The sequence below is a fragment of the Armigeres subalbatus genome, chromosome 3, assembly GCF_024139115.2.
Source record: "Armigeres subalbatus isolate Guangzhou_Male chromosome 3, GZ_Asu_2, whole genome shotgun sequence".
In the NCBI taxonomy this organism is placed as follows: Eukaryota; Metazoa; Arthropoda; class Insecta; order Diptera; family Culicidae; genus Armigeres; species Armigeres subalbatus.
In genome coordinates this window covers 79,308,060-79,333,650 of record NC_085141.1, presented here as the reverse complement: position 1 = coordinate 79,333,650, position 25,591 = coordinate 79,308,060, and the positions used below count along the sequence as shown (strand labels likewise).

General features: G+C 38.1%; 1 protein-coding gene across 2 annotated transcripts in view; it reads right to left on the bottom strand.

Moving 5' to 3' along the window:
• Positions 1–314: 314 nt before the first annotated feature.
• Positions 315–25,591, bottom strand: part of LOC134221141 (beta-TrCP) — a 154,465-nt gene continuing 129,188 nt past the window's right edge. For both annotated transcript variants that reach the window (XM_062700330.1, XM_062700331.1), the window contains exons 3-9: positions 21,068–21,290; positions 1,857–2,043; positions 1,530–1,794; positions 1,265–1,456; positions 944–1,206; positions 690–879; positions 315–625 (exon numbers count right to left, since the gene is read on the bottom strand). In XM_062700330.1, the coding sequence (XP_062556314.1) occupies positions 389–625; positions 690–879; positions 944–1,206; positions 1,265–1,456; positions 1,530–1,794; positions 1,857–2,043; positions 21,068–21,290 (1,557 nt within the window). In that variant the 3' untranslated portion in view covers positions 315–388. The remainder of the gene's footprint in view (positions 626–689; positions 880–943; positions 1,207–1,264; positions 1,457–1,529; positions 1,795–1,856; positions 2,044–21,067; positions 21,291–25,591) is intronic.

Here is a 25,591-nt window from a genome sequence, read left to right as displayed (position 1 = left end):
AAGGTGATGCACGTTTGTTTTCTACTCTTCGCTTCATGGTCATACTTTTCAAACGCACATTAGCCTATCGTGCATTGTTATTTATCACTAATCTTTTACCGACAAATAATTCCTTTCGCAAGTTCTAATGTCGAGCAACGGCTGAACGAGGAAAGGCCCTTAAAAATAGTCAGGAGTTAGCAAAACTGAAATATGAATCCATTGGTGCAAAATTGGCTTGCGTGCATTGTTTCACTGTTTGTGTATGTTGTAACTACTGAGATTAAATTTTGTTGTTCTTGTAAGCTTTCTTTCTTTTGTAGAAGGATATTCAGTTTAATGTTGCCATAAAATTATTCAAACGTTCGATTCTTGTTATCACTAGGTCACAACTACTATTACTACACATTCAATACGCATCGTCGTCGTCAGTCTCTTGCTGAGGCTGTGCACGGCCACCAGCAGCGGAAGAGGATGAATACTCACGTGATGGACTTCGGCCCACCTGGACCAGTGTTTGGGGTGTGCTGGTATCTTCCTTCTGCGAACAGTTGAGGAAGTCCCATATCAGAATGGTATCGTCGTGTGAACTGCTCACAATCTGGAACTCATCGAACTGTAGTCGGAACACGCGACCCGTGTGTTCCTACGAGACATATGAAAATTGCGTTACATCTCTGGATTGCTCAACGACATCAGATGGAACTTACCACTAACGTCTTCAAGCACAGTGTGTTGGTTTGCGCTCGAATGTCTAAGGCAGCTTGGAGATCCCACACCTTGATTTTGCCGTCGTACGCTCCGCTTACGATGCGCTTAGAATCGAAACGAATGCAACGAACGAGCTCCTCATGGCCCTCTAGAATCCGCAAACAGGTACCGCACTCAATATCCCAAAGTCTGTAACAAAACGTAGAAATGTAGACTTGATACACTAATCTCTGATGTTCTGCAAATTAGTTACCTTATAGAATTGTCTGAACTACCGCTCACGACCAGTCGATCCCGGTACTGAAGGCATGCAATGCCCCGCTTATGACCGTTAAGAGTACGCACAAACTCGCACGTCGAGGTGTTCCATACCTTTATCGTGCGGTCACCGGACGCCGACACGATGTACTTCTCGTCAAAGTCCACCACATTGACTGCAGCCCGATGCCCTACCAACACCCGTCGCAAAGCAATCTCCGTCGGTGACGTCATGTCCCACACGGCAATCGATCGGTCCTACAACATAAAGCCAACATTAAATCTCTTTGTACTTTATACGATTTAACATCACTACCTTCGAGCAGGTCACCATCATGCCGTTGTTGAATCGTAAATGCAGTACCGCTTCACAGTGATGTATCAAAGTATTCACCATATCGCCGGTATTGACGTCCCACACGCGTACCGTCGAATCACTGGAACCGCTGATAATGACCTTGTCGTCGTACTGAAGGCACAGCACCGATCCAGTGTGTCCAGTCAAAATCTACAACATTGAACAGAGTGAAATTAGAACTACTGACAACATCCCGGGCTACGTTTCGGTGTGAAACAACAACCTTGCAGCACTGCAGCGAGTTGCGGTCCCAAATCTTGATGGTGTTGTCCCGCAGGCCGGACACGATTTTGTCGTCATCGTACTGTAAACAGTACACCCCCTTGGAGTTCTCCGATCGACAGTTTATCCGCTGCAGGTTGTGATGACCGGTGCGCCAGTTGGTTTCGATCGCTTCGATGTCTTTCATGATCTTGGGGAACAGCTCTCGGTAGAATTTGTGCGGCCGATGTGTCACGCCCGGTCGCGGTATGAACAGGTATTTGATCCTGAAGCGCAAGGGATACAGAAGATGAATCTCAAAGATATTTAATATTAATTTAAAACTTACCACCCTTTCCTTTCTGCAAGACCCCTCCAAAGGGAATCTGTACGGACGTTTCGTTCTATTAGTTTTTTCCATAGCATACCCTCCGATATGACGCGGGACCATTCTTTGCAAACCCGTTCCGCTCTACAGAGGGATTTGGCGTCTAGGTAGGAGAGGATATTTTCTGCCACATGGTCTAATCCCTTAGCTGTGGAAAAAAAACACATGGTCGTAAGTAACGGACATTTTCATGGGAATTGTATTACAGAAAATTTTATGAAATTATTCTAAATCATCAGTAATGCGTTACCTCCCATAAGTTCATCAACCCAACAGTGTCAAATTGTATGCCCTATCCTCCCACGGCCATTATTCAATCTTTTCATTTTCGTGACTTTGCTAATTGCTTCGGTAATCACACGGTGCCAAACTACCGCAAACGCCCTCATCATGGTCCACCGGGTAGCATAGTGGAGCGGTCATCCATCATTATTACCTCAATACACGTACAGAACATGGTGAGCTTCTACCAACAACGACGGGTGCTGGTGGCGCTCATGCATTCACCGCACATCAAGCACAGAGTGCATCGAAAGTGGTGCGTCCTCGGACACGATCACCGTGGACGATGATTAAAGCCACTGCCGTAATCCGGCGCGTCTGCCCAAATTTGAGTGCTAGCGCGTGGCACATTAGGGGAATATGGATCAAGACGGTCTATCTTTGTTTTGACACAATATTGAAATCTAGGCAGTGGTCCCTCGGCGCCGAAAACCTTCCTATAGCGAACATTTCTTATAATGACAGTTGCAGAGGTCCCACTATCATGGTATGAAGTACAAAAGGGAGCTATTTAAAAATCATTTACATGCATGGAACATCAGATCCTCTTGTTGAGTTTTGAATTTAATTCCCTATACTTCACCGTACTAAATTTCAATGATATCACTCATGTTTGTATGGATGCACGGCAGCTTCGACTATTAGTTTCAAATGTGTATTCATGGTCACCTAAAAGAGGGGCCAGAAAATGTTAGAATGCTGAGAATGGCCAACATACCCCATTTTCCTCAACCTATAAAAAAGGAGTTCAACAGTCAAAGTAAAATTGCGATATCCACGCCACTGAGCACCGCGTCGCAACCACTAAATTGGCACTAATTTGATCGGAACAGAAAAGAAAAACACATATCCAACATCTGCAGAAGGTAGAGCGCGTGCTGCCAAGCACGTAATTTTAGTTGGATCCTTGCAAATTGTTGAGATAACATGAGTAAGTCATACGGAATTCAGTTCTAAACTAATGATACACAGAAAAAGTTAAGCAAATTATGTAGAGCTTTTTAGTGGAATGTCTTCATATGTTATAAAACGATTCAGTGCTATCCCATTTAATTTCACCACTTGATTTTAATTTTATAGATACGTATTTCGCCATCAACAGTAAGGCTGTCTTCAATGTCTCGTACTTGACTCGAGACACTGAAGACGGACTGACTGTTGAGGTCGAAAAACGTAACGGGATAGTACTAGCACGTCTTATGGAAAACGGAACAGCTGTGAATGTTTATACGAAATATAGAGGGAATGACAAAAACCCAACCCAATTTGCTCCCAATCTTTGCAAGAACATCGGTTTAGGATTACTACATGAAAAGATGTCTAATGTTTTTCTTAGTTTTTGTGCATACAGACACACTTCTATAAAAAGTTCGTTTTTGGAGTGAAATGATAACCTTTCGGTACAATTTCGTTGTACGAGAAAGGCAAAAAGTATAAACGATTTATTGCGTAAATGCAGTTTCAACTTGTAGGAAAAAAAACTATGTCCACTTGGAATAGTGTAATTTTTCTTGTCGCTGTTCATTCCTAGCTGATTAGTTTTCATTAGAGAATCAATTTTTTTAACCAATATTGGATTAGATTTAGCGATGTGAAGAGATGTTTTTTTTACCATATAATATTTTTTTAAAGGAATCGTTATCCTACGCCTTGACTCGCAAGGCTGCAGAGGACACTGCTTACTATGTTAGGCTTCATATTAAATTAGCAATTTTTATTTAAGTATATCGACACGATTCACCAAAACTTTTTGGAACAATATTTGAAGCACCCGCCGCTTAATTATGGCCTGCGATTTTCATTTGAATCAGTACCAGGCTTCGGAATACTCACTCAAATGAATAGAAACCTAGAACTAATCCATCTACTAGAGGAATGCAATTTTTCATGTTCCCTGTGAGGAAGTATTCTCACAACTTTTTTATCCGGATAGAACGACGAGGGACGGGTTTGAACCCAGAACCTGTTGTCGCGTGAGTGAGTGATAAATCCGAACCCAGATCAGCAGGTTAGTCCTGAATAAACTCAAAAAGAGGGATTACGCGCCAATTCAAACAAATGTTGGCAGCACACTCTTAGATTTCAATTGAAAAAAAATCTGGACTTGTGGACTTGGTCACAAAAAGCCACTTTGCATTCTTAGTTTTCCACCATAATTGATTATTTATTATTATTGATCTAGACTATATTTTGAAAAGGGTAAAACTTTGTATACCATGTTTTTTCTCAAATAAGTAAATAATCGACCTTATTGGAATTGATCGCAGAGCAGTAGTGAAGTATTTTGTCCCAATGAAGAAAGAGACGGCGAGGATAGGCTTAACCATCAACTCTACCAAGACAAATTACATGGTAGCAGGTAGAGATAGGGAAAGACCTAGTGGTGTTGGTGCAGAGGTAGTGTTTGGTGGGAATGTGTTTGAAGTTGTTGAAGAATTTGTTTACCTTGGAACACTTGTGACATGTGACAATTACGTTTCCCTTGAAGTGAAAAGACGTATTGCTGCTGCAAATAGGGCCTTTTACGGATTACGTAACCAGCTTAGGTCCCGCAATATGGAGACGGAAACGAAATTTGCTCTATACAAAACTCTGATTCTACCAGTGGCCCTTTATGGACATGAAGCATGGCCATTACAAGAAGCGGACCGGAGAGCTTTCGGGGTTTTCGAGCGAAAAGTGCTGCGTACAATAATAATAATCGGAGAAAGAAAAGAACGAAGAAATTATTGTGAATCGTATGAAATACGGCAGACTTCAGTGGGCTGGTCACTTAGTGCGAATGTCGGAAGAAAGGATAGCGAAAACAATATTCAACAGAGAACCAGATAGGGGCCGGCGACTACGTGGAAGGGCACGAACACGCTGGCTGCACGCGGTGGTATCGGACCTGGGGACCCTGAACGTTCGAGGAAACTGGAGGAACATCGCCCAAGACCGACGATTATGCAGTTCTACAATACGCCAGGCATAGGTGTATCGACGCTGTAGCCAATCAGGTATCCAGGTAGGTAGGTAAATAATAGGAACTATGTAGCACTAATGTATCGAAAACATTTATAACGCCTTTATACGTTAATCAAAATTCATTATTACAAAAGTTTAAAGAAGGTCTTCAAGTGGCAGCTGCCGCACTGAAGATACTACAACTCTTCGCTACTGTGGCATTTGGGATGGGGCGGTGACTTTCGTCAGCCCAGACCTAGAATATCTTAAGAAAACTTAAGTTCACTAGGACGCAAGGCCCTGATGGGATTCCAAACCTGGCCCTTAAACACGCCATTCTTGCTGATCCAGATATGTTTAGGAGGTGCCTCCTGAAAAACGGCAGAAATTGGTGCTATTACCGAAGCCCGGCAAACAGCCGGGGGACCCTTCGGCATAGAGACCAATTTGCCTACTCGATACAGCTGGAAAGCTGCTAGAGAGGGTCATCCTGAATAGATTGTCGGCTTATACAGAGTGTGCTGGTGGCTTATCCAGCAACCAGTATGGTTTCCGTAAGGGCCGTTCTACCATCGAAGCAATTTGATCGGTAATGGATACGGCCAAGATAGCGAGAGGGTTAAATAGAAGAGGTATTAGGTACTGCGCATTGATTACACTTGATGTAAAAATGCGTTTAACAATGCTAGCCGGGAAGATATTGCTGACTCCCTGCACCGATTGAGACTTCCGGATTACTTGTGCAGGATACTGTACGACGGAGTATTACGCTTAAGTCTCCCGGCCGGTGTGAAGATTGTAGGCTTCGCGGATGACGTAATGCAATAGGTAACAGGAGACACTCTCGACGAAGTCAGAATGAAGGCTTCATACGCGATTGTCAGAGTGGAGGAATGGCTCAACTCGAGGCGGTTGTCCCTTGCACATCACAAGACGGAAGTCGTGGTGGTGCATAACCGCTATGGGTTGCAGCAAGCGAGGATAAGAGTAGGGACCGGCACAGTTAACTCCGTGGGGTCTCTTAAGCATCTGGGCGTGATAATTGACAATAAGCTCAATTTTATTAGCCGATTATGCATGTCAGCGGGCTTCATTGGCGAGAAAATCTTTATCACGAATGATGTCCAACAGATCGGCGGTGCATAGTCAAGTGCGTAGGCTGATAGCTGGCGTAGCATTGTCTATCATCCGTTATGGCGTGCCGGCATGGGCCGTAGCACTAAAAGCCGAGTACAATGTAAAGAAATTGATCAGAGTACACCGGCTGATGTGTCTACGTGTCGCGAGCGCATATCGCACCATATCATATGAGGCGGTGTGCGTTATAGCTGGAATGATGCCGATTGACATACTCCTAGAGGAAGATGTGGAGTGCTACAACGAAAGGGACTCGGTGCAAGTGCGACGTGTCAAGAGAGCAGCTTCGTTGCTTAAATGGCAAAGAGCATGGGACACCGCAGTCAAAGGTCGTTGGACCCACAGATTAATTCCGGATATGTCCAACTGGGTTGATAGGAAGCATGGTCAAGTCAACTTCCACCTAACACAGGTGTTGTCTGAACATGGTTGCTTTTAAAAATTCCTACACAGGTTTGGCTTCGCAGATTCTGCGGAGTGTCCTGAATGTGTAGGTGAGGTAGAATCGGCAGAGCATGTGATGTTCGCATGCCCGCGATTCAAGGTAGAATGCAATGCCATGCTGCTTATTAGTGGTATGGATACAACCCCGGACAATCTCGTCGAGAGGATGTGCCGGAAGGAAGCTATATGGAATGCGGTGAACACAGCATCTCAACAGATTATGGGGGCCATCCAGAAACCACGTGGTCATATTTTTGAAGATTTTCAACCCCCCCTCCCCCCATGTGGCTTATCGTGGTCATTTGGCGAACCCCCCCCCCTCCCCCCCTATGACCACGTGGTTTTTTTCAAGTACAAAAATTAAAAAAAAAAACCTTATGTAACTAAAACATATGGTTAATCCGATCAATTTTGAAGATGGACAATTTCAATTGAGTCAAAATCAAACTAAACCCAGCATGGAAATTATAAATTTTCATGAAGTCAAAAATTTTGATGATGTTATCATGTAATGTGTATCAGGTATTAGGATATCTAGAACTCGCACACCTTCAATGCATCAGGAGGATACAAAAAAAAGTGGACTCGCGAATATCTAATAAAAATTTTGAGAAAAATTTATAATGGTTTAGAAATTTTCCAAAATATCCTATATTTTTAATTTTTTTTTAAATTTTTTCATTAGTGTTTTTTTTAATAAGGTTCATCACTGAATATCCCTATAGATTCCTTTTATATAGATTATTATTTTGGAGTTCGGATCATTCGATTTATCCAATTAACCAACTTATGAATGATGTATGATATAATATCCCAGTAGGTCCATTGGGTTGATATGACTTTAATTATTATTTATACAAGCTACTACAGACTTTGTCGTAATGTTTGCACTACTTGATCATTCAAGTCCGTGAACACAGTGTTTCTAAGGCCCTACAAAAACAGTTTGTGAACAAACCTCATAGTCATTGTGCAACTTGATGTTGACTCAAGATAATTTTGGGTACCTTGTCTCTTGGATCTCATGTTAATGGAAATTAGTATCATATGCTTATTTCATCGGATTGGGTATATACCGATGATGAGAACATTGCAAATGTCTTGATTGATTTGCTGAAGAAAATGGTGGCCTAGTTCTCTTTTGTGATTTTATAGACAATCTAAAACGCTGGGCATATATGACCCATCATTCCTGAAAGGGTTGAGATTTGTTTTGAAATTCAATTTCAATCGTTATTATAACACTATTTTTTAACCCAGATTGTTTTAGGAATTGGAGTGTTTTTTTTCTGGAACACTGCCACTTTTTTTCATATCGCAGGAATCTCCTTAGTTCTAAGACCCTTTTATGAATTTAAAAAGCATTTTATTTAGAATTTCATGTTGATTTTTCAAATCCAAGCTTCTCTATGTCATAACCTTTTTCCAATAAATATTTCCAATTCCAATAAACATCAAATTCCGAAGAATTTCCAGTGTAAATTAGAAAAAAAATCCAGCTTACTTTTTTACAGAATCTGTGAAGATTTTTTTCAAAATCCTGGGCAACTTTAATTAATCTTCAAAGGAAATTCTTCTAAATTTCCAATGGATTTTTTTTTCGTTTTCCAAAAGAAATTCTTAGAAATTTTCAGCAGTTTTTTTTAAATTTCCAATAGAAATTATTCGGAATATGCCAAAATATTTCCGATAGAAATTCCTAAGATTTTCCAGTAGGAAATCGAAAAAAGTTCGACTGAAACACCAATTCCGATGTTTTTACAAGTGGAAATAACGAAAAAAAATGTACTTTTGTAGTACTTGTAAAGGTCGTACTTTTGAAGCATTTCCAGTAGGAATTCCTTGAAAAATTAAATCAAAATTTTAAAGATTGTGAAATGTGAAAATTCTTTAAACTTTCTAAATCATTTCCTGTGCATCTTTGCATGGTAAAGATTTAAAGCAATGTTTAGCTGAACCTACAAAGAAATCAAAATGACATCCCGATGAAATTTTGAAATGATTTCTGGGTCAAATTCAAAAAATATGGACCTTGAGAATTCTAAAGATTTATTCTTTGAAAATCCAAAGAATTTTTTGAAGATAATCCATACTCTTCCGTGGAAATTCTAAATAATGCCTCGAATAAAAAAAATACTTGGAAAATTAAAAAAAAATGTAATAGAATTCACAAAGAGCGTAAAAAAGTATTCCGAAAAAATTTCATTTCAAAATTCCAAAATTGAAAAAAAAAATCAACGGGAATATCAAAGTGTTTCATTTGGCATTGGCTCCATATTCCAACTGGAAGTTGATCAGCTTTTCAACTTAGTATATTCTACTAGCATTTCCTCAGTTATAAATTGAAAGCTTTTATATGCCAGCAATTGCACGATTATATATCTTGTGTAGCAAGTACGATGGATACACTATACCTAGGGTGTCGAGAATGTTTCCCACCCGAAAACATACTAGACAGGAACGAGAATCGAACTCGTCATCTCCGGATTGGCAATCCTCGCAAGGCTAACTGGAGACTGAACATTTTGAAGTGCACTTCTCAAATTGATCGAAAAACTTCTTTTGTAAATGAAGAAGAATTTCTGGTGAAGATTCGGAAGATCTTGTCGAAGAAATTCATAAGAATGTTTTTCCACCGAAAATTATATGTATTTCCCACGGGACTGTTTTTAATTTTCAGACAGAATTCACATGGATTTTTTTTTCGGAGTTTTAAGGAAAAATTTTCGGAATTTACACTGGAGATGTTTTGTTTTTTTTTCATTATCAATTTGTAGCAAAATTTCCAAGCAAAATTTTTCAGAGAGAATTGTTCAAAAAAAAATTCTGAATGCCAGCACTTTATCAGGATTGTATGAAGTAATGTCAAAGTTTTTACAGGAAATTTCTTTACTTGATTTTTCCTGAATATCCACAAGAAATTGTTTTGAATTTTTCTTCTTAAGATTTTTTCTTGGATTATTGTAAAAACATGAACATTTTTCAAAATTGTAGCTGCAGTCCGCTGATGCAAAAGTGTCGGCGGCGTGATGCCAAAAACCATCCGCGGCGGATTTAAAAAAAAATATTTTTCCATTTTTCCTTTCCAAATTTTTTTTGTGGAAATTGAGGAATGGCAACTTGTTTTTTCGTTTATTTTTGTATGGATATAGGATCTTAGGCTAAGATGGTCAAATAATGCAGATATGCATCGGCGTTGCGACCGACACTGCGTTATCGATTTTTCTCAATGTACACCTACGTCTTTTTAACGCTGAGTTGAAAAGACGCTACGTGGACATCGGCCCTTAGATGCGCTTTGCGTTTAATGATTAAATCATTGAATTTTAATGATTTGTATTTTTTACACCGCTATTGTTAATCACCAAAAGTTTTTCGTGTAAAAAAAACCACGTGGTTCGAGAGCAACACCCCCTCCCCCCATGTGGCTTATCGTGGTCATTTTGCAAACCCCCCCCTCCCCCCATATATGACCACGTGGTTTCTGGACGGCCCCATGTCGAAACTGCAGCGGTGGTGGCGTCTTGAACAAAACCAACGAGTGCAGTAAGGGCACCTGTGATGCAGTGAACACTTTGCTCACCCCGACAACCAACATGTCGCGGGTGGGCTGCGGGGACCTCAGTATGTAGATATAGAGGTCATTGCGGTTCACGCGCGGTGGTTGTTGGCGGGGTGCTCGTCTCCAACGTGAGATTATGATACGGACAGCTAGGTTACTATCATAGCTTGCGATCGACGGGTGGTGAGGTAGCCACCATTGAAGTCGATGTTGTGTGTATTGACATCAAGTGCGTTAGCATAGGCGTGAGCGTTCTCAATAGTCCCCCCTGATGTATTGCTTAATTGCGGGCCGGGGGTACGGACTGGCGAAAGGGTTTTGGTTTTAGTGGGTCGGGTAAGAGTTATATGACATGCCCATCCCCACACTACCTGAGTTACCTCCTCAGGTGTCTGGTTGCAGATTTACGTTTACCCTTGCTCAAGAAAAAAAAGGATTAGTGGATATGTAAACGGGCCATCCCATTCAATATCAAACATCTGTCAAAAGCGCTTTTGCTTCGCGGTGTTTATTCAAAGCGGAACTTTCGTCATGGAAAGCTTTGATGGAGCAGAAATACGCGCACTTTACTCTTCTCTTTCGATTCTGTTCCGATCGCGCTCTCTTCACCGAGTCGCGCATGCGCTGTTTGAACCGATAGGCACCTGAGATGAGATGTGCCAACTGGCTTCTTATTTTTCTTCTTAATTCTTGCTTTGTTCCCTGTTGTGTTTTTCAGCCACTACCAACACCATCCCGGCAAGTGTTGTCAGAAATATTGATTATTTGTTGAAATCATTAAATTTTATTTTTATTGAACCATATGTAAACAGAGTGACTTCAATATACATTAAATGACTTTGTTGAATTGTCATTTAACTTGTGTACTGCAATAAGCGTTGTGAAATGACGGAAATTTATCTAAGAAAATATATTATTTCAAATAGAAACGCTCATCGCCACTTTGAAACTAATCATCAAACAAGAAAATTCAGTTTTCTCTTAATTCAAGATGGAATAAAACCGTAACGAACTATTTGTGATTTAATTTCTAACAAGTCACTTAAAAACTGGGCTTCGTAGAAGAAGATTTCGATGTGCCACTAATTCCAAGGATTTACAATCGTTCCATTGGCAATTTTAATGATTTTTACAAGTTCTCACAGTTATGCTAAATAATGGTGCTCAAAAGAAGTTGAGGACTGAGGAGTGAAACAATATATATTTGAACTTTTGTAAATAAGTTTCTCCTAAGTTTTCATCGTGCAGAAACTATAATCATTCTTGACAACACTGCCGATATCAGAAACAGCTTCCCTTCCGAGCTTCGATAAACAAACGGGTACGTACGCAGTTGTCAAAATCAACCTATCAGCAACTGGTTCAAAAATGGTCCCATTTCGAGATACGAGAAGGCACATCTCATCTCAGATAGGCACCAAACCGTGCACTGCAAGCGAAGAACGTTTTGTCTACCTATACATAGCCGATTGCGGTTAGAGCAGATGATTCACACATACAAAATAATACGTGTATGATGCATGGCAAAGCGTTTGCGGCCAATGAGCATAGATAAAGGTAAGTAAGAAGACCGAATGCAAGGGTATTAGTGGATGATGGAAAATGTAAACAGCAAATGGTGACGTACATATTTGCACGGCTTCTTATGGGAGCTCGTTCGAATGTAGTAGTGAAAGCTTTTTCGCCCTACACGAAAGGCACGCACAGTATCTATTTTCATTGGTGTCGGTGGGTGAGTCGTAGAGAAAAATATAACGTAGGATCCCCCATCGTAGGATTTGGTTGCCTCACATCACATGCCGCCTATAAAAATCCTATTTTCTGTTTATGTATCTAATTGTCAAATTTGCATAAAGCATCCACCAAAGGCACATAATTCAAATATATTTTTGGATTATAAAGACAAGAAATCTATCGAGAGTTTAAATGTTGGAGATAAAATTGCCACCTGTGCAGTGCACAGGTTGCACATGCGGACGCGACGCCTCTGGCAAATGGGTAATTTTCTGTTGGCGCTTGGTGCACTTTTAAGTTTGAACTTTTAAGTTTATTAAGGTTCAAATGTCATACATCAAATCGACTTCTTTTTCTTGCTGTTCGCTTCTTTTTTTTGCGGAGAGCCTACTCATTCGCTCAGATCTGATTTTGTACAAAGTACACAAACATTTCAAAAGGTATCAAACTCTATATATTTCCACAAAATATTAACGTCCTTTTCAATACCTGTACAGCGCACAGATTACAGTGATACGCATAAACAACTTCAAACATGCATCTTAGATTGATTTGTTGTGCATCCTTCTCCTTATTACACAATTTCCTACATGCATTTTACATGAATGTAAAATTATGATGCAGTTGCCTACCTTCTCACATGTTCGTCCAGATTCAATGGTTTGTTTACATGACCATATGATCGGCCTTCTCTCTGTGTACATGAAAAGTGATGCCGTTTTAGCATTACATTATTATTTTAGCGTTACATTACATTATCAACACTTGAATTATGAAAAAATAAATAACCTGCGTTGCTTATGAATGCTTGCGTTTTTACAGTTCTAGCTCACATCTAATATTTAGTGTCAATATATAGCATGAAAAGTATCATTTTCATAGATTATTGCTTGATGTTTACGTACATAGCATAACATATAGAACAAATCAACACGCAACACTGAACGATGATTTTCGAGTATCTGCAAAGTATAAGAGAGCGTGAGAGTAAATCGACGGTTTCCCCTCCTGGAAAAATATTTTTTCAACTTTGCAATATTTTCTGCAAAAGGCAGTTTTTTCAAATAATATTACGAAATTCATCCAAATGAAGCATCCCACGGATGTATTGAAGTCACCACTATATGTTGATGTAGTTTTAAAACAAGAGTGCTTCCCCGATTCAGCTGGGGAATGCATTTTCTCCTCAGTGGGCGGATTTTTTCCTGGGGGTGGTACAAGCACGTGGCTGTTTTCTTGTCAATGACTGGATTACGGTAATTTGGGCCTTAAGGTAACCCCTATTTTTTCGCTGTTAATGAAAATACGCATTACTCATAAGACATATGGAAAACGGACCTGAAAATTAACGCAATTTATGGCTCTCTAAAATGTTGTCTGGAATCTTCGTTATTCTGTGAAACTTTGCAATTCAAATTAGGTTTATACATCAAGTTTCCTAGACTTTGATGACTTCTAAAGGCTTCTGTGCCTCTTGAAAATGGACTTCGTGAAAGGAACCTTACAAGCCTCTTCAAACAAGAGTTCCGATTCTCTCGAAAGGAGGCTAGCGAGCCTCTTGAAAGGAGACATTCAAGCCTCTTGAAAGCAGATATGCATTCTGAACAGAACATGAGCCAAGAGCGTGTCTCCGTCTACTTTGATATGAACTCTGAACACAGTTCAGTGTACACTAGATTGGTACGCAAGCAAAAACGATCATGGTAACCAAGGTTCTTAGATTTGAAACTACCGTAATCCGAGAGAACGTTGATCACCGGGGTAACATTGATCAGTTTCACCATTTTCAAGAAATGAATAAAATATTATTTCCTGTTATCACAATTACTTATTGTGAGTAAGGTATCTAAATCTTGACTACATTTGCTGCTGAAGGATATAACCTTCGGATGAATTTACATTTATTTTTCGCCAAAATTTGAACAATAGAATCAACAATAATTTTTGAACTCATAGTAAGCTGCCAAAAAAGCAGTATAATAACAAAAAAAATAAGCTCGTACCCTGGGAGGGAGATCCAGATACTACACACGAAATAACAATAAAATTAAACGTCATGACGCAAGAAAATTATCGAAGAGCAAAATATACCAAAGCAAGCGTCACACGGATCGACCAATTTTTGTTTTGCGTGTCATCGATGTTTTCGTTGATTTCATTGAAGCCGGTGCGTGACTTTCTCGAGTTTCAGATAACGTTCTGACTGCGGGAATTTGAAATATGAAGTGTCTCGTGAAATTCTCTCTCCCGGAGTATTGAATTAAGAAGTGTCGACGAGTCAAGTACGAGACACTGAAGACGGCCTTACTGTTGAGGTCGAAATACGTATCTGTCAAGATACAATTAAGTGGTGGAATTCAATGGGATTGTATTAACTCGTCTTATGACAAGTATCCCCGGAAGTTTATATTTTTGAGATAAAAATTTATTGAATGAAACGACATTAGCTTTTTGATTATGAAGGGATATCCTTATCGTCATGAATAACCATTTCACAAGAACATTGATGTTTTGGGGTAAGGAAAATTTCCCTACATATTGATTATATTTGAATGAAAATTATATGGGATAGAATGTTAATGCAATTTAGCTATTACCATTGAACTACATTGTGGTCTAATGATTAAGATCTCTGAGCTAAGGTTCTACAGTATTCTTTCTTCCAGGTTCGATTAACGATTAAGCATATAAATAAAAATCTGCATAAAAGAAAACTCTCGATGTTCCTCTGAAGACCCACAATTAAAGTTCTTATCAAAAATTCTTACATATCGACAAAGTATAAAGGTGAAAATTCATATCGTTTTAACCGTTTGAACGGTATCGATATTTTGGAAAAGATCCTTCGCAATTTTTTAATAATTTAAAATTCTTTATGAATCGACATCGATATCTACCGATGGTTCATAAGAAATCTTTTAAAATTGGATATGAAGAATTTTGAAAAAACTTAAAGAAATTGTTGGCAAGGATTGATTATTCATGTTGGCAAATGTGTTTTTGTTTTCTTTTGCATATTGAAGTAGCTTGTTTCATAACGGGTGGGAAAAGACGGAAGTTGCAAAGCGAAATCTCTCTTCCATGCTTTCACCATATATGCCAGATTTGAACGACGAACACTTTACAGATTTTTCAAATCGTCAAAACCCGACTATTCACGATTAAAATTAAGAAAAAAAATAATGTAGCTGCGGATTGGGTTGACTTTGAAAAACGTGAAACGAGCGATGCAGATAATGAATGAATAAGTAAAGGGAAACATTGCAAGAAGATGTATCCTACACGTCTCCTTTTCTCATTACAATGGACACCATTTTCAAACGAGTTTCACAGTTCGATTGTATTAGGCATTTTACTTGTTCAATAACTGTCGTTTCAAATATAGATTGATAATATTCAATATAATTTTCTGCTTTTTATAGTTTTCAAGCGATATATCGATACTCCCCATTTATTGAACATTTTCAGCTAGGTCTGCGGTGACGTTTCATGACAACTAAAGTTAGGTCTGCACTGACATTCATATTTTTTGAATCTGAATCTCCCTCCCAGCTCGTACCTATAGTTATGTGATAAGCAATCTTATTTTTTTGATTATTCCATAGTTTTTGTTTCGAAATTTTGTTGCTTAGTTGCTTATGGCTTCCAAGCCTTTTTCAACGAAGCTATTCAGTTTTTCGAAAAAAAGCCTTCATGATGATGATGATGATACTACCATCTATTGTAGCAAGGCACCTGCCGATAGCACTGGTCATATCTGACAAACGATTTGATCCTGTTTATATTATTGAATGCATTTCATCAAACTCCTGTATGAAGGGCCAAAAATGGGTGGGGTGGTTCCATAAGCAAAGACACTTATGCAAAACCACGGAATGAGTACAGAATCTCCTTCCAGAAGAAAGTTCGTACAATCAATAATACAATTAAGCCCTCGTTTCCCAGATTGACCCAATAGATGGGGAGAAGAGCCGCCCTTTATCCACGAAATGTTAACAATAGGAAGTTGGCAATTCCACTCTTCCTATCCAAATCGCTTCAATCGGGTGCCCTGATGGTTTATTTTTAATATATTCTCATATAGTTTCAATATACGTTGATAATAAATACAATGGAATTCTCTCACCAAGTTTCAAATCGTTTGTCCTGGATGGGCGATCCATTTGTAAACACCAGTTCGTTTTGCAATTAACTGTCTTCAGAAATGGGAAAATGAATTGTCCGTCGATGATCATCTTTGATAAAATCATCTTTGATAAAATCAGGAAATAGGTTTTGTTTCAATTAAAATGAGATTCTTGAATTCTGAAAAGATGAGGTAAGAAGATGAAAGACAGTATCGAACATAATAACATGAGTATGCTGATTTAAATTAATATGCACCCATTTTTTCATCATTACTTAAAAAATATTTTAATTAGCAGATAATCTATAAAACTGTAGTGGACCGGTTTTATAACCAGAAATGGACAATTAGTATTTAATGATTATTCTCTATACCATATACTATTATCAAAGTCTATCAGAATACCAAATAGAAAAATAACATATAAAATACTTTTGTCTTTACGCAGGAAAAGGTATATAGTATGAAATTTTTTGCTTGTATTTATTTATCAATTTTCTTTCGTATTAAAGGTTTTCAAACTAAAATTTCTGATCTCCATTTTCCACATTATACCATCGGGAAGGCGTCTAAATTTATTTGAATGAATTTCGATGAAAGTGGATATTTTGGTAACACTTAAAAACTTAATGATTCCTCAAGAGGCAAAGATGTGAACCATAAAATATAGTTTCTCGGCGAATTAACACAAAATTTAATAAGTATATTGTTAATGATCAAAATAATGTAATTATGTATGTTCAATCACAATCTGTTTGCCATAGATGTTGAATGTTTCATAGAGCGGTATGCAGCCACTGTTTAATTTTGTGTTATATGCACAATGCACATCACTTGGGCGCGTATAAATTTCAAATTTCAATGCTTCGCACACGACGTTTTGAAAATCACTTGCGTCTTATTTCATATTTGATAAATTTAAAAAATATATACATTGGTGTTTTTTTTATCTCAAAATTATACGGAAAAGCACCCAAAGATTAAATTGAAAAAAGAATAACTTGTACAGCTAGTACACGAGTATCATGAACAATAAAAATGATTAAAAACATGATAAATACGACTACACTTAATGACATATAACTTTTAGGAACAAAAGGTGTTGCCTAAACAGGTCTTCTCCCTATGAACATTTAATCAATTTTTCAAAATTTCACGCCCTACTTTGGGCAAATAAATTGAAGACCCGACGGAACTACATATAAGAGTTCTCTGGAACGAACAGTCTCAGGAGCGTGATGTTGATCTCACTATTGTAGATGTGATTTGGAAACAGTTGAAGTTAGGAAATATACAATGGTTTTAAATGGGTAAATTAGATTGATCTCACCAGATATGCAAGATTTGGTCCTTCAATGATGTCCTTATCTCGTTTTTTTTGTGGATTTTCAACACGGATCATCATCATCAAGCGCTGCAATGGTTTCCTCCTCTTAGTTGAATAATTTGTTCTTCTTCGGAACAAATAATGATTCGACATCCAATCTTATTAGAATATGCTTCATTCGATTTTCCTCGCTTAGAAAAAGTCTTCAGATGTTCAGAAAGATGTATTTCACAGCTTGACATATGTGCGCCATGTGGAAGAAGTACTGCTCCACTTTAGAAGCTTCGGTCCCTCACTTTTTAACAGTTTATTAGAGGATGTGTTGATCGACTTCGGACGTCTAGCTACACTTTATCTACTGCTTTATTTTCGAACATTGAGCACTTGTTCTCGGCATCAACGTAAAAATATCGGCCTTAACACGTTTCAACGGTTTTTGCAACAGAAAAAAGTTGCTGTTACGAAAAACATGTCTGTCAACGGGCAATGACTGCTACGATCCAATCCTTTTCCGAAAAAAAGCCTTCATGCATCTAAAATGGAGGCTTCCAAACCTTTAGATTCTACATTTTAGTCACTCAACTTTTTGTCCTTTTGATCTTTTGTTACACAGCTCTTCATACACTATGCTGGTTGTAGTGGGCAAGATTCAATAGGTTTTGATTTACTGATCGCCATGCAAATCTAAACTTTTGCCTCTAATTCTGTCATGAACATGTACGTCTAAGTTTGGAAGATGACATTAGCATTTCCATATCATAATAAAATAAGAAAATATAAAAAGAATCACGTCAGCCTATATTTGAATAACGAGCCATTACTTGAAAGTCAATATCCTATAACCTTTCATATTTGAATTCAAAAACGAACCACTTCCAAATCCAGTTAAGACATTATTGGTGCTGATCGAAGCGCTAATCACTTGAACTCCCCAGTGAGAAGCAATTTGATCAACAGTGTTGATGTTCAAGAATTGTCTATATTCAACGCACTTTTGAAAGGTGTAAATGTAAAATCACTCCAAAATCAACTATCAAGCATAGTGATTGTAAAGTTGGAAGGAAGCGTTGTGATATAGTCCTACAAATACGCCGTTGAAGCATTGAGGTACGATGGCAAAAAAAAGTTTGAAAAGGGCTTCAAGTTCATGGTATATCCGCATAACATAAGTGGATCTTCGAACAAAATCCAATCCAATCCCCTTTTGATGAGCCAAAACTGTTATAATTGGGAACGGGAACATCGTTCTGTCATTTTCAAGTGTAAACAAATACCATATGATCAGAAAATTATAACACTTGTTTCCAAGACTACAAAGCGCAAGATCTGTAGCCGAATAATAATGATATTTATTTTTCTATCATCAATTTTTACATTGTTTTTAAAAATGACGGATTGCATCCAAAAGAAGGTCTCTCCTATGTTGTTACTAACCAATTTATATTTGATGAAATCTAAATTGATTTATTTGTAGAGTAAACTTCTATGTTCTGGCGATTTTTGATGAAATGTTCGTCTTTTATCCATTTTAACTTGTTTATCATACGAAAATAAAATTTCTCTGAAATTGATATAATATTTTTGAGTCAGCATGGTAAAAATGTAGATTTTATTCAACGTGTGTAGAAAAGTATATTCCTTAGAACTGTTCTACATTAGAAACGAATCTTTATATACGCAGTCTTCGGTTTTTTCGAAAGGATGACGAGGGATACATCAATGTTTGTCTACGATGCGCAACAATCACAAAATAGATAGATTAGAAGCAACATTATAAATTATCAATCGTATGAAAGCAAGCTTACTTATCATAATGCAGAAGAGCATCGCAACTGTGAGGTGTTTCCAATTTGGATATCATATAAAATGAAAATGTGATGATTCAACATTGAAATCAAGATAATCTTTATCATGCCATGAAGCACGTAAACTGAATAGGTTATTACGATGTACGATATTAATGTTATCTCTTTTCATGACATTCTTTTCATTATTAGAACATTGCTTTTGGGTTGATAGTATTCCGAATATTCTTTTCCAAAAGTAGAGCAACTTCAACGACATGTAAACAGAAAACACCAAAACTGTGCATTGAACATTTAACTGAGGGTAAATCTAGGTGATGCATCACCTTTTTAAAAATCGATATTTCTTCAAAATAATCCGATAAATGAAACTCTACTTGTTGTTATTGATAGTTTAAGGAAACATAGTGTAGAAAACTTTTGAAAGACAAAAAGTCGATTACATACATGTTAGAAAAAAAAGTCAAATTCGGGTGCAATGCCACACCACTGGGAGAGACGCCACAAATGGGAAATTTTTGAGAAATGCGGTTAATAAATATGCTCATGACAATGAATGAGCATTTGATATGCTTTTCGAATAAAAACATAATATTTCAACCAAACACCAAACAAATTCATCGTTTACTGCTTAACAGCTCAAGCGCGGCGTAAGAATGCTTTTTATTCGAGTTTGTCGAATCAATATCAATGCAATATTAAATCAGTTACATACCTTTAACTCCTTTCTTTTCTACTTTAATATTGTTTACCCCAATCTCCAATTAATTAAAAAAAAAAACAATTTCAGCTCCTAAACACCCAACGCCACTACACGGTTAGATCAATTTACCCATTAATGGGTACTCTGTTATTGTTGATATTATTCCCACCGTGCAAAATTCACCCATTTTCTCTTAAAAGTGCCTCTACCCATTAAAATGGGGAGAGGCACTTTTCTGAGAAAATGGGTGAATTTTTCACGGTGGGAATAATATCAACAATAACAGAGTACCCATTAATGGGTAAATTGATCTAACCGTGTAGGGAAAATCTTTTGTATAATTCCAACGCGAATCGTATTCAGATATACAATATAAGTCGCGTGACCCCTTGTTAGATCAAATACTGTTATACTATCTTCTGACGTTTCGATGTTCCGTATAACAAATAAAAAGTGTTATAAGAGTGAAATCAGTAGTGATTCAGTTTGGTTGCAAATTTTCGAATACTATTCTAGTTTGAATATGAGCCAAAATAGAACAAACTCACAGGCTTCCCCAGCAGTGTTCTATTCATGTTTGATTATTTTTCCATTAAATGAAATGATTATGTTGCTGCTGAGGAAGGCGCGGTAAATGCAAAGTGGATTGATCCGTACATAAAATGACGCATTCATGCACCAAAACAATTGAAAAATATTTGAATCTCGTGATTCATTCGTGGTTCAAATCTGCAGAAAATAAAACTGAGCGGTATAACAGTTTTAAGCTTTTGAATCTCGACTGTTATAAAAAATGAATCTTGAGCCACTGCTGGGAAAGTGCATGATTCAGATTCATATTCAAACTGACAGCCCCGAACGATTTGAATCACTGCTGATTTTACCCTAAGGGTACAACTTTTGCTACCGGAGTTACACATATGTTATGTGGTATATCTGTAAATGCATTGAACTTCAACACCGAGTGCGTCAAAGCACTCGCAAAGCAATAAAAATAATTTCGTTTCGGACGTGATCGCTCTCGCACTCCAGAGTCCAGAGGAGCAGAAATAACTTGTGCAACTAGCATTATGAGCCCTACCAAAAGTATGACCTTCCCCACTTACTTGGTAATAGTGTGATGAAGTCACGCTGCAGCATCGGTTTCAGGTAGGCATTGATGTGGCCGTGCTGGTAATGGCACATGCGGGACAGGAGCTGCTCGACAAAGTCCACCTGATCTGCTTCGTTCCATTTGGCGAAATAGGAGAGACAGGCATCACGTTCGGTCTGGAATGACTGCGAAGGTTCTTTCTTCCGCGCTGGATCGTACAGTATCGAGGTGGTGAACTGCAAAACAAGCGAAAAAAGTACATCAGTAAAGTGGATCATACGGATGCAATAGTCGATTTTATTTCCTATAAGAGATCATCCATACACTTTGTCACACTATGGGAGGTTGCGCAACAATGCTTATAATAAGCTAAAAGATGAAAACGGGAATCAGTTTTTTTTTAATTGATGGATCATCCCTAAGATGTCTGGTTCATGAAACGAGAGTGATTCACTCGTCTAATTAATCGATCGATCAATTCGGGACTGATTTGCGATTTGGGCGTAACTTATTTTGTAAACAAACATTGCTTCATGAATTCCGGAGAATGCAAGCGTTTTCATCCTAAACTAATTCCCTTATCTGGTAGAGGAAAGCTTAATCTATCGGATCCATACCGTGGTTTCCTGATGAAATGCTTGTTTTAGCAGGAATTCGCCTTGTTTACAAAATAAGTTACGCCCAAATCGCAAAGCGGTCCCGAATTATGATGTGTGGCTTCCATTTGATGGCTTTTGTACAGCTCCAGTCAACATTATTTGTGATGGTTCTCAGTTAGAGGTATGAAATATGTCATTATCAGAGTGCAAGTTACCCTAAAGGCATGTTGTGGAGACCGCTGACAGGAAATCAAGTGTGATGTTTTGTACACTTGTTCGAGTTTCTGTGAGCAGGAGCCGTACCGCCCTGTAACTCGGTATCCTGTTATTAATATTTATTACCCGACCGACAAGTCATGCCATGTTAGCTTCGCTAACTTCCACGACACACGCCAAGCTCCATGCAATTCCGTAGTGGCGGGAGATGCCTGATGGAGGGGTGTATAGGCATTATTTGCAAAGCTCAATAAAATATCATCGTTAATTAATTTGTTAAACCGTTTTTTCTTTTATTTTAAAATTTGCAAGTCTTGTACAGTGCCAATCTATCTACCATAATGCCTTACTCGTTTTAGACATCAACCTGTGCAAATTAATATATTTTTTCACTACACTACTCGGATATAATAGCATATAATGGGACAAAAAAATGATTGTCAGATGTGCTGATTGCCTAATAGTTGTCATTTATGCCGTCAAAAACGCAAGGTGGGGGCTAGGACGGCCATTGTGGCAGCCATTTTTAGACTCTGTCGTGATTGCCCTTAAGCAACATTTTTTGTGGAAATTGAAGTATTTCACACTATGTTCTTGATACAATCAAATATAATTCGCTCTAGAGTCGAACATATGTGGTAGCGGCTGCAATGGCCACAATTTGAAGAAAGTAATTTTTTTAGTTCGTTAACAACCCTGCAACAATCAAATAGGCTACTGTATCCCGACTAGAAGAGCATAACTAAAATTGAACACAATTTTAACATATTGTGATATTTATAACTTATTTTGATACAATTTTGTTCTCAGTAGCCATTATCTTTCAAATGTTGTAAAATGATTATATCATAATATGATTTGAAAAATGCTTATATTCTTCGTATGAAGGGAGAGGGAAGAATATCATACGGGAGCTTGGCAGAAGGAAGGTCGTGCGATATATGCCATCACAAATATTGCCCTCCGCTCGCTTTCAAATCGACTTCTATAAAAAAACATTCTTCATGCCTGCCGTATCCTAACGGAACTATCAATTCTATACTTTCGCCTCTAATGCTATCATGAACATGTACGTCCAAGTTTGGAAGATGATATTAGCATTTCCATATCATTAATAATTATTATCTTTTAACTAATAAACATAAAATCTTTACCAGTATTCAATATATATCAGTGTGGCATACGATAAAAAGCAACTCTTAGTTGAAGCTGAAATTAGTTTAGGCGAAAAGTGTATGAAATTTTAGGACAGGTTCCATGATAAAAATAAGAATAAAAAAAAAATCGTGAAATGCTAATAGAATACTAAATTGAAAAGCCGGCTCAGTTCCAATAGGAATGTAGAGCCATAGAAAAAGAAGAAGAAGAACTAAGGCCGGAGTGACCTGTGCAGTGCATAAAAGTCTTCTCCATTCAGCTCGGCCCATAGCTGCACGACGCCAACATCGCAGTCTGCGAAAGGTCTGCAAATTATCTTTCATCTGATCGATTCAGAATTCTCAAATTCAGATATAATTCAAAGATTTCAGTTTGATATTTAGCTTTAGAATGAATTTTGATTTTTTTTGGTAATTCTGTAATGCTGATATAATTTTCTAAGGTGTAAGGCCATTTGGCCGAATCAGGGCTGTTACAAACTAGTCAAATTCCAATCCGCGAAATCTGCGACTGGCAAATTGAAATCCGCGACTGTAGAAACAAATCCGCGACAAACAAAAATATAGTTTCTTACTTCAAAACACGTTTTATAAATGCGAAATTTCAATATTTTTGCTTCTAATCTATTGGCATATTCGTCGATAGAAAAGAAAATGAAAGAACATTCGCTAATTTATGTAATACCCAAAACTGCATAGTTAACGCTTCAACCATATCACGAGCCACAGAAAAGTGCAGTGTGCAGTGTTGAACTATGCCCGAAAGAAATTAATTTTTTAATGTTTCCATTCTAATCGATGTTGTATAGATACATTTAGTTATAAGTTGGTTGGGCAGATGGCAGTCTGTTGTCATAGGTAAATACCAGTTAGATCAAGGGTTATATTTGAATTATACTTTTTAGTTCGCTAGTTTTTTTTCTAATATCTACCATCGTTTTACAAGGGCATGGACGCACCAATAATCCGTCCGGCTATTTATTGATCAGTCATTGGATTTTGCACTTCCATCAATCCGCCAGTTAGGAAATAAGACAATTTCTTCAAAAGCAAGCGGCATAGCTCCGCAGAGGCCCGAACAAAGCTTGACAAATCTGATTTAAAAGCACTCAGGCGAAATGATACCAGAGGCGGACAGGAACGGTTCTAAGACCTACGAATTTTTAAAAACTTGGATAATGTTCACGATTTGAAAAATGATGTCATTACCTCTACGTATGAGATAATGGATGGGGATTGCTAATTTTATATAACACGGCAGACTCAACATGTTGTTTATTTGCCGGAAGAGCATCAAGCAAAGATAACATGCACTAGACTCTAGAGGTACCAAAAGAGACCGTAGGTAGGCTTCATAATAGGTCGCGTACATGATGGTGTGTTGCAATTGAAGTAGACCTGAGGGTACTAAACTTCAGTGTGCTTTTTAGCAGTCGAGCAATGAAAAAAAAACCTATATCTATCGTTCCACCGACGATATTCGGATTTCTGAATATCGCCCCAACCATTGACATGCGATCTGATCCTTTCTCAACAAAAAGAGAGGTCGAACAATCCACAAGGACTTTCTGTTTGACAGCTGATATTGCCGAGGATGACCAAAGCGTGGCATTCCCAACCTAGACCTCAATCATTCAGCAGCAAGAGACACTCGAGGATGCAGATGAACCAGGTTCCCACCACCCTAGGATAAGGAGTCATGCAAGGAACCCCAGGATTCTAGTCCTCAGGGAGAAGCCGGAACCGCGGGAACCCTATCATGCCATTTTTTTGTCTATTTTATTAGTGTTTTTGTGTTTTTTTCTCTACCAAATTTTATCCTTACAATAATTTTAATGTGACAATTTTAATTCAAAATAACTGGCGAAGCCCTTGGTTGGCTCACAAGGCGGCCCTTCTGGTCCGGCCTTCCTCTTAATTTAAATTGCTATTATATGTACCTTGCTATTGGCGGGACCCAAGGTTGGCTCGCGAAAGGAATCCTTCTGATTTCTTTCCTCATTGGTGTTGAACCGAATATTATAAATCAAAAACACATAAATAAAGACAGCTATCAGTTCCGTCCCGTCAGTTGCATGTGTGAGTATTAATGCGTTTAATCCAACATTATCGTCGACCTTCTATGCAGCGCAAGCAATCATAATTGTAATTCCGAAATTAGTGGCACAACAGTTCTAGGCAATAAAATAAATAATTCTCGGCATTTCAGTAATCTATAAATGCAATTCGACAGACTTTCTATTAGTCCACTTAAACCAGCATCCATACGACTATTGAAAGGTTATTCGAAAACCATGTGTTTGGATCTTTGACGGATTGCTCGACATGTTGAATTTATCCTAAAATTAAATAGGGAAAATCGCGATTTTCGCGAGAGTGTAGTTATAAATCCGCGATTTTCGCGATAATGTTTGAAGGAACCGCGATTTTCGCGACTGGAAGGGTAAATCCGCGACAAATCCGCGAAATTCGCGAAAAACGCGAAAATCGCGAAATCCGCGACTGTTGTAACAGCTCTGGGAATGCCGTTTGGCCGAACGCCATTTGGCTGAATGCCGTTTGGCC